Here is a 10,518-nt window from a genome sequence, read left to right as displayed (position 1 = left end):
CCACCAAGTGCCCTTAGGCGGCCACATGGAAATAAAGTTGGTATAAAGAAACACAGCAACCAAACAACGGGAAACTTTATCATCAGGTTCCCCTGGTACCAAACTGTGCGGAAAAGGTGGGATCAGGGGTCTCCGGGATCGCACCCAAGTAGTGAAGAAAGGAAAGGAAAAAGGAGACAGGAGCAGGGACCGGCAGAGCCTCAGAACCGCCCCAGAGGGCACGGCGGCCCGGGGCTCGGTCTCCTTGGTGCTGTCCAACCCCCGCGTCAATCAGCTCCTTCCCGTGCTGCGATTGGCCCGGGGCTTCCTTGGCCATCCTGGCGCCCACCTCCTAGTTGCTTGGGGTTTACTTCCCCAAAGTACACGGGCCCCACCTTGTGGAGCAACCGCTCCTTCAGGGAGACCTGATCTCCGCCCAGGGGAAGACATTTTAACGAATGGGAGCGGCCCCACGCATTTATTGGCTACCCTAGACATCGATCAAAGAAGTTCCCGCCCTCCTTCCCACCGTACCCTTCACTTATTGGCCTCTATCAGTGCCAATTCGTTACTAGGGAAACGAGCTCTTCACAGTCTCATAGGCATGAGTTAAAGCCAATCAAGAGCCACGCCTTCATCCTGAGTCAGTACCCAATTGCTGCTCGAAGAGCCCAGAGGACGCAGTCGGGATTGGCCACCAGCCTGGCCGACCTGGCCGCAACAAGTTAGGCTGTGTCACCGTTATATAGCCCGGCGACGGAGCACGCGTGTGTGCGGACGCAGTTGCGTGAGGGGTTTTTTTTACCTTCTGTCGTGCCGTGGAGCAGAGCTTGTTCCTCTCCCGCTCAGCCGTGCAGGTAAGCCTGAGCGTGGGCGGGGCTGGGTGGCCCCAGGACGAGGACTAACTGGGGCTCTGATGGGAGGGAGGAGAAGCCCGAACGGCGACCGCGCCAGGCGCGCCCACCGTCACCCCCCCTCCCGCCCCAACGGCCGCAGGCGCGCGCGGCGGGCGCACGGGCGCGCGGCGACTCTCCGCCCCCCGCCCCCACCGGCCCGGCGCGCGTGGCCGTGTCCGCGTCCGCCGCGTGCGCGTGCCGCGCCCAACGGCCACGCGGGGCGAGAGCGAGCCGCGGCCGCCGCCCGGGCCCCAGGGTGATCTCGGGGGCCTGGGGCCCCGCGCGGCCGGCTCGTCAGCTTTTCCCGCTCGCTTTCCCCGCGCGCCAGCCGAGGCCTTCCTCCTTTGGTGGGGGCTCCAGCTTAACCTAGACCAGAGGAGGCTTTTCTTTGATGGTGGTGGGGTGAGGGGGAGGGGAGGGGGAGGTGAGGCACGAAAGTGAGGTGAGAATTTCTCGACACTGGAAGCCGAAATGCTGCTCCTAGGTTTTCGATTTTCTTTACAGGGAGTAAAGGGTGGGCAGCGAGTTCAGGCGTATTGAGTGATGATAATAACTAACATTTTTCTAAGCCCTCACTGTGTGCCAGGCACTGTGCGGAGCAACTTGTGTGTTTCTCTTTTACTCCTGAAATGCCCCGATGAGGTAGGTACGGTGATTTTCCTATTTTTACAGCCGACTTGAAGGCCCAGAGGTGGAGTGACACGGTCAGAGGCACACAGGCCATAAGGGGCAGGTATTTGTTTGAATCCAGGCCTCCTGACTCCTCGTCCCCGAACCTGCTTCATTCTTTGTTCCAGCGCTCTGTGCGGCCCAGGGCATCTTTGCCCCCAGAGCTCTCTAGTCCCTGGAGACAACCGCAGCCTCGGAAGACCGACTGCAGAGGCATTTATTTGTACTTGGGCCACTTGCGGGCTTCCAGGGAGAAGAGGGTTGGCCGTGGGATTATGACAAAGGGTAAGAAAGGGTTCCTTTCTGCCCATCTTCCTACAGGTTTGCTGCCCTAAAAGCTTCTGGGGAAAGTGTAGAATAAAATCAATACGTCCAGGTGATCCTGAACAGTGTTCCTTCTCGGATTCGATCCTTACAGCCTGTTGATGGGAAGTTACCGCCAGCAGGAAGTTAGGCTCTGATGTTAGATCTTGAATCTTTTTTTCCCTCCATTTTTTAATTGGAGCAAGGTTTTGAGAAAGACCTTCCACAAGATTAACTTCCTCGTTTTATGTAGTTGAAAAAAATGAGGTTGCAGAGCGATGAGGTTCAGGTCTGGCCAGCATGTGTAAGTGAAATTTTGAAATTGGAGTGGAAAGCTTGGTGCCCACAGGCTTGACCCTCTGTGGAGCCTAAGCTGGATGAATTAGGGGTGATTGAGGTGTTGGGAATCTTACCCTTCTGGCAGTTGGGAACTTCTATGGATGAAAAGCTTTTGTCTTCATACATTTATTTGGTATTCTGTAGATGCTCCTGTTATATGCAAAGGTAGAAGACACCTTCAGAAACTTGCGTGTAAATTTTTCTATTAGAGTTACATTTGAGATTTTTCAAAGCTAGTTTATTCCTTGGCTTAATGAAATAATAAATATTCCTGAATAATAAATATTCAGGTCTGAATCATTACTTCGCATCACAAATGTCTCTACTTGAGCTAAAACTGCAATGAGTTTTGGAGCTAACTCTTCCGAATTAATTTTGATTGAAATGACTGTCAACATTTTTTTCTCTCTTTAAAATCTATTTCGTGTGTGCAGACACTTTTTAGAATTGACCTTTATATAAGAATTTTTTTTGCTGCTAAGTGAAGTGAAAGTCGCTCAGTCATGTCTGACTCTTTGCGACCCCATGGACTGTAGCCTGCCAGGCTCTTCTGTCCATGGAATTCTCCAGGCCAGAAAATTGGATTGGTAGCCTTTCCCTTCTCCAGGGGATCTTCCCAACCCAAGGATCAAACCCAGGTCTCCTGCATTCAGACAGATTCTTTACTGTCTGAGCCCCTAGGGAAGCCCTTGCTAGAGGGAACACGTGATTCACATCTTTATAAGTAAATTAAAAAGCTTTGAAACACTTTTGTGTTTCCATTTACCCAGTAATTTCCTTATTTCTTAACCGAAAGTAGCAGTAAAGACAGGATCAAAATATCTTATGAATAGGCTCCTAACCTTTGTTGGTGTTTTTGTGAATGGCAGATAGCTTGGAGTAGAACATTGTTTTCTTTGAAACTTGCCTTCTTTTTTTAAAAATTTATATATTAAAAAAAAATTTGCCTGTACTGGGTCTTGGTTGAGGCATGTGGGATCTAGTTCCCTGACCAGGTAGTCAACCTGGGCCCCCTGCATTGGGATCTTGGAGTCCTAGCCACTGGACCACCAGGGAAGTTCCAGAACCTGCCTTCTTGTAACCATTACAGTTACCTGCATTTAGCTACCAGTTAACTAGTAACATTTTAAGTTATCAAACGTTGAAACACTAATAACCAACATTGAAACTGTTAATTTGAGTCCACTAATTGTTACTTGAGGTAAATATCAGAATGAAAGTTTGTGCATTAAATGAGGGAAATTTTTGCTAGTTTCCTCTTTAGATATTTTAAAAAATTTCTTGACTTCAGACAAATGGGTTCCAGTTGGGTAGGAATATGAAAATGTATTTCACAGATTGGTAGCCTGGTTGATGACTTGTGCTTTCATTTATCTGGAGCAAATTAATTGAAGCAAATTGTGATAATATCAGACTTGTCTGCCTTCCAGTCTCCCATCCAAACTAGAGATTACTTTTGTTGTTAAATCCTTTGAGTGTAAGCTTTTGTACCTCTTCTAAGTGGTAGAAAAGTAGGTAGTTCTTTGTTCTTTTACTTAACTCAAGTTTGCTGTTCTCAGCTGACAGTCTGTTAAGGGAGCATTAGATTTGATGTTTCTTGGTGACCTACTTCGCAGCAGGTTTTGGTAATTTACATTTTTAATAATTTGTTTTAGTACTTTGCCTAGAAAGCAAAGGGCAGAGGTTAGTTTTAAATTTTTATAGGTTTGTGAACTGATATATACTTAAGATGGATGGGACAGTGTTAAAAGATGAAATTTGGTATAAAGCCTGCTTGTGTGACCTAAACCTATTTTTCTTTTTGCCAGTTTATAACATTACTCACTTGATATCTCAACATTTTGCAGCTAGATTTGTTTTTTAAAATATTTCAAAATTCAAGTATGCATTGTGTATTCATTTAATTGTGCTTTGAGACTCCCTTGGCAAGGTTTTTTCTGATTTTAAAAAGGAAGATGATTGTTAAAGTAGGTAGGTAAGAAAAGCTTTTTTCCCCCACCTCTGGCTAGTCAGTTTTTAACAGCTATAGGACATTTAGTACAATACTGTCCTTCCAGCCATGGAGTTATTGAGGTTCAGCAACTGTAGTCACTTGTAGTTGATCACTCTGTGGTGAACAACTGCATTTATGTTTTTAAATCTCAAAAATCAGTATTCTGTTTATTTTTTTAGTATCCTTATTCATGCTATCTGGCTTTGGGAAAACTTAATTGCAAACCTAATTAGGTGAAGAGGGTGAAGAGTTAGGAAAAATTTGCACATGAAGAGTGGGAAGAGGGAGCTTTACAAAGCAGAAAGTAATTAAAAGTTCTCTTGAAGACTGTGGCCTTTGTAAATAAAATCAAGGCTTTAGATGACATCAAGTGATAGATTTCCACTTCTGACCACTGGCCAGTCTCTAATGTCATATTGCTTAGCTGTTTAGCCTGTGTGATGTATTTCAGATAATTAATAAAAAGCAAATACTAGAGATGGTTCATAGAAAAAACTGGCTTCTGCATGGGACACACTTTGACTTGGTAGGAATGTCATCCTTAAGTGGCTCTGTGGCAACATCATTGCTTATTTGTATAACCCTTTATGTATTTTTGAAGTTCTTTCACACATTTTAGGTGTTCTCATGTTTTTGCTTATAAGACCTAGAGCGCTGTAACCCAAGTAATTGTCTTAAAGTATTTTGTAAAGCTGTGGTGTACCTAGTAGATATGTGCTACATATATTTCCTTATTCAAAAAATTTTCAAGGTTTTAGAATCTTGGAAGGCATCAGTGGCATCTGCCTTTCTAGGTTTTTGTTTTTAACTTGCCTCAAGTATACCCCATGTGTATCAACTATCTTAAGCTTACTCCTGGCATACATCCACCTATACCTTATGAGATCTAAAGCATAGGAAATTCATGTTTAAGGAATTTCATAGACGAAGTATTATAAAAGTATTTTTTCATCTTAGGCCAGATTTTTGCTTAATTGTAAATCTAGTTGACTGGGTTTTATTGCTGAATTGGGGGAGGGATATTAAAAACCAAGAAAAGTTAGTGAATTAAGTTTCCCAATTCTTAAGTTATTTTCTCTTGGGGAAACTTGTTTTTGAGGGAATTTTAGATTTACAGGAGAGTTGCAATGCAGACATGTCTTGTATACCCTTCACTCATCTTGCTTTTTAACATCATACCTAATCGTGATGCATTTATCGAAAGTAAGAAATTGACATTGATAAAGTCCTGTTAACTAAAGGGCTGACCTTATTTGTATTTCCTTAGTTTTTCTACTCATGTCCTTTTTTCTGTTTCAGAATCCAGTCCAAGATACCACATTGCAGTTAGTCCTCCAGTCTCCTTGGTTTTGCTCCTCTGATCTGTGCCAGTTTGTTATATTTTCTTTATGTTTAATGACCTTGACACTTGATCTCCATTTGAGTGTACTTGGTGTTAGGTAGACTAAGGTTATAGATCTTGGGGGAAATGCCACAGAGGTGATTTAGCCCTCTCACCACGTCCTGGGGCACATAATATTGTTGCTGGTTGGCTTTAACCTTGATCACTTGATAATGTGGTGGCTACCAGGTAGTATTTCTTTCCTTTGCATTATTTTCATTAGAAGCTAGTCGCTAAGGAAGGAGAGCCTTAGAATTTGCGAACATGTATTAAAGCTACCACTGTAGGTAACTGAACATTTTGGGGGAAAAGCACTTGGAAATTAAGTAGATACTCTGTTTCTTTAGTTTCCCTGCTAAATTTTTTCATTTATTAGTAGATGTTGCCTGCAGCTCTTGAGGTGTTCTCATGGTGATTCTGTATTTCCCTTGTGTTTTCTACATTTAAAATTCTTTTGTAAGAAAGGTGTCTTTTCTCATTTTAAAAAATTACTTATTTGGCTGTGCAGGGTCTTTACACAGGATCTGTAGTTGTGGCTCTGTGAACTCTTCATTACAGCATGTGGGATCTAGTTCTTTTAAGAACTTCATTTTCCCATTTTTTAAACACTTTACCCATTAATTTTTAGATTTTTAGTTATTCTTTGGGGTTGTAATCCAGTGTTATTCTACCTTATTTTTGCTCTTCTACTTATTACTTTATTGATTCAGTTGTTCTAGTTTTGACTTCTGTCCTTTTGATGTTAGCCTATTTTTTTTTTTTAAAGCATTTCCTTTATCAGGTACTTCAGACTCACCTTGTATTTTTGCCTGTCCCATTTCTCCAAGGAGTTGTCAGGAAGAACTTTGAAGGCGGGTAACAGGTGGTAAATGTGAGGAGTTTGGAAAATAGCTTAAACAGTAGTAGGTTCAGTAATGGTTATGCTGCTCTTGCTGTGAGCTAGAGCAGCTTGGTTTCTGCAGTAGTTTCTCTTGTTCCTGGAAAGCATTTTTATTTCTTATAGTTAAGGCAGATTTCACGTGTTTGAATACATAGCACAGCCTTGCAGCAAACTTTACAACAGTTTAGTACACTTACGTTAGTAGACAGAAACCCTCACTTTATTTGTCCTTAGTGTTTTTGATAGTTATTACAATAGAGTAAAAGAATCCCTTAAATGTCTCTGTCTCAGAATTGACAGTTAATATTTTGCATCACTCTTTTAAATTTGCTTATTTTCCTGTATAGGTTCCCATTTTGCTCTCTCCTTGTGAGACAACCTTTTGTCTTTCCAAGCTGTTACATTAGTGAGTTAAAAAATAGCTTTATTGAGGTATGATTGACATACAATAAACTGCACATACTTCAAGTGTAGAATCTGATAGCTTTTGGCATTGTTTATATCCATGAAACCATCACCACAGTCAAGACTGCAATGAAAATAGCGATCATCCCCCAAAGTTGCTCATGATCCTTTGCATTCTCTCTCTCTTGTCCACTCCCCCTCCTCCTCTGCCCCCAGGGATCTCTTACCTGCTTTCTGTCACTGAAGATCAGTTTATACTTTCTAGAATTATTATATGGAATCATACAATATGTGTTTTTTTTTTTTAAATTGCTGACTAGTATTGACTGTCCTGTTCTGTAAGTATACCACAATTTGTTTATCCATTCACCTGCTGGTGGAAATTGGTTTGTTTCCAGCTTTTGGCTGTTAAAAACAGAACTTCTTAAGAAACTGCCTAACTTTCCAAAGTGGTTGTGCTGTTTGACATTCCTGCCAGCAGTGTTTGAGTGCTCCTTTTCCTCCATATCCTGGCCGGCACTGCATGCTACTGCTGCTGCTAAGTCGCTTCAGTTGTGTCCAACTCTGTGTGACCACGTAGACGGCAGCCCACCAGGCTCCCCCGTCCCTGGGATTCTCCAGGCAAGAACACTGGAGTGGGTTGCCGTTTCCTTTTCTGCAGCACTGTATACTCAGCCTTTGAAGTTGTCACTCTGACAGATGTGTCAGTGGTACTTTCCTGTGGTTTTATTTTGCATTTCTTTAATTACTGGTGGTATTGATGTTCAGTATTTTTCATAATTTCTTTGATGAATTGTCTCTAGGTCTTACACTAATTTTTTATGGGGTTATTCAGTTTTCAGAGTTCTTTATATTCTGGATACAAGTTGCTTTCCAGATATTAACTGCAAGCCTTTGCCTTTTCATTCCCTTGATAGTCTCTCTTGCAAAGTGAAAACTTTTTTGGCCACATCACCCAGTGTACAAAATCCTAGTTTCCTGACCAGGGATCAGACCTGCACCCCCTGCATTGGAAGCAGTGAGTCTTAACCACTGGACCTCCAAAGAAGTCCCTGAAAGGTTTTAATTTTGATGGGAGTTCACATTATCAATCTGTCTGATTATAGAATACATTTTTGTTATATCCAAAAATGACCCAAGGTCATTAAGATTCTTTTTAGAAGTTTTATAGTTTTAGGTTTCATCTAAAACTATTAAGTTAAATTTTAATATACTGTGAGGCTTGAATTGAGGTTCTCTGTGTATATGGATATGCAGTTGTTTCAGCACCATTTGTTGAAAAGAATACCCTTTTTCTACTGAATTGTCTGCCCTTTTGGAAATCAGTTGTCTATTTATGTGTGAGTATATTTCTTTATTCTGTTTGGTGGATCTATTTGTCTATTTTTACATCCAGACTATTTTAAAAATATATTTACCTGTTATCTGAACAATGTACTGTTTTACATATACTGAATACACTTAAACATTTCAGGGCTATCATATAAGTACATATTTGGCAAGTGACTGTGTTTCTGAGATCTAGTTCATACTGACTTTATATGACTGCTATAAATAGGGTGAATTTATATCATAGTTTGCCAGGAATTCTCAAATTCACTCCAGTTAAACTGGTGTAGTTATCAATTGTATCATTTTTTAATCTTTTAAGTGCCTATGTGACTATCTTGGGGCTTCCCAGAATCTGCCTTCCAGTGCAGGAGGCACAGGTTGGATCCCTGGATTGGGAACATCCCCTGGAGTAGGAAATGGCAACCCACTCCAGTATTCTTGCCAGGAAAATCCCGTGCATAGAGGAGCTTGGCAGGCTGTAGTCCATGGATACAGTCCATGGGGTGGCAAAGAGTTGGGCATGACTGAGCCACTGAGCAAAAATATACATGATGCTTTGTTTATATTTTTTAAAGAGTAGAAACTTTTATACGTAACATAGTGTAAACATACAAAAATTATTTTATCTTCACGATGCATGTTTTAAAAGTTAAGATACTAAGACATGCACTTGATTTGGTTTTATAGTTTAATTGGACCAGTTACAATCTGTGGGCATACAGGCGAGTCTTCCTATGTGGCATTCATGAGTCGAACACTGTTGTCATCAAGTTAACCTAGAAGTTCAATGAAATATAGTTTTATATTAGGTGCTTGGGTTTTTGTAGTCCAAGGGTACTCTGGACAGAAATTCTTATTCTTGCAGGAGATAATCCTGTTTTTATTTTGCTAGCAAAATGGTTAAGGAAATAGTCTTCTGGGTGACAGAAAATGGTGGAATGTAGAAATGTTTTCTTTTGTTACAGTTAATAGTTACAATATCATTAAATTGTAACATATATATTGTAACAGTTAATATTAAGTGCTTACTACCAAACACTAAGTTCCTGCAGTTATGACTTTAATTTTAGAGATGAAAGAACTGAGAGGCATTAGAGAAATTGTTACTAGCTCAGGAATACAGTAGTGGAGGGTGTTAAACTTTTGCCTTGGGAGAACTGGTCAAAGAAAATATGAGGGTTTCCTTTTGCTGCATCTGAAGTAGTCATTCACTGTTTTAAAATAGAGCACTCCGTTTCAAAGTTCACTTGTTATATCTTACTGGTCCTAGATTTATCAGTTCAGTTTGAGCTGGTAAACTGAAGGTATTTTCTATTTTTGCTTCTTTAAGTATTTCTAAGTGGCCACGTTTTCCTTTACTTCTTTAGAGCAAGAACTGTTCTGTAATTCCCTTTTCTCTAACCTGGTACCTTAAAGTATTTCTTGAAAAAGTAAGAGAAAATATAATTTTTAAAATATGTTTTTCTTGTCCCCATGCCCCTTTTGGCATATTATGACAGTCACAACATTACAAAGTTGTATATAAAATTAGTGGAATGTAAACTTGAATGGAAGTGAGTGATTTCTTCCCTTTCCCTTTATTTCACCCTTTATGAACCAGGGTGAGAACTTTATTCTCAGGAGGTATGATGTTAACATATTCCTCATAGCTTCTGGTTTATGTTTGGGCCAGAAATGAAGATGGAGATTTCAGAGAGCTAATTTACCAAATTTCTGATGAGAATTGATTGAGTCTCATATAGACTAAATCTTTTGGGTTCAAATGCCAAAGTTTTCTTTTTAGTTGGGCTGGGTCTTCTTGCTGCATGTGAGCTTTCTCTAGTTGCAGTGGTTTTTCTTGTTGTGGAGCACAGGCACTAGTGCACGCAGGCTCAGTAGTTGTTGCTCGCAGTCTCTGGAGTGTGGGACCAGTACTCGGGCCTCACGGGCTTAGTTGCTTCTCAAGATGTGGAATCTCCCTGGATCAGGGATCGACCCTGCATCCCCCATATTGGCAGGCAGATTCTTAGCCTCTTTACCACCAGGGAAGTCCTACAGTTTGTTTTTTTACTGGAAATGCTGATATTATTCACAAAACTTACGGAATATGGTCTTAGATTACTGAAGAACTTCCCCAAACATTTTGTAGTCAACTGGTGCTGTTGGGTGTTCAGTATTCTTAATTACTCTAAAACAGTTTATCATGTCAAAATTTTTTTTTTCATGTGAAAGCATTTTTATTTAAATTTTTGAGGCATAATTTACAAACCACAAAATTATAGAATTTAAAGGTTCAATTTGAAAAGTTTTTTAGTTTTATACAATAAGTCATCACTCAAATGTGAGTCCTCTCACCCCAGGC

General features: G+C 40.9%; 1 protein-coding gene across 4 annotated transcripts in view; it reads left to right on the top strand.

Annotated features, from left to right (window-relative positions):
• The first annotated feature begins 595 nt into the window (after positions 1–595).
• Positions 596–10,518, top strand: part of G3BP1 (G3BP stress granule assembly factor 1) — a 28,188-nt gene continuing 18,265 nt past the window's right edge. The window contains exon 1 of one of the 4 annotated variants that reach the window (XM_043464903.1): positions 596–836. Coding sequence is in view for 1 of the 4 variants with exons in the window: in XM_043464902.1 (XP_043320837.1) it covers positions 1,419–1,517 (99 nt within the window). In the remaining 3 variants the exon portion in view is untranslated. Of the gene's footprint in view, positions 837–1,093; positions 1,223–1,307; positions 1,518–1,805; positions 1,830–10,518 lie in introns of those variants that run through there. The other 3 variants (XM_043464904.1, XM_043464902.1, XM_043464906.1) reach the window with 3 other exon arrangements.

This window comes from Cervus canadensis, chromosome 4 (assembly GCF_019320065.1).
Source record: "Cervus canadensis isolate Bull #8, Minnesota chromosome 4, ASM1932006v1, whole genome shotgun sequence".
Lineage (NCBI taxonomy): Eukaryota > Metazoa > Chordata > Mammalia > Artiodactyla > Cervidae > Cervus > Cervus canadensis.
The sequence above is the reverse complement of the archived record's forward strand: the minus strand, read 5'-3'. Positions and strand labels throughout refer to the sequence as shown.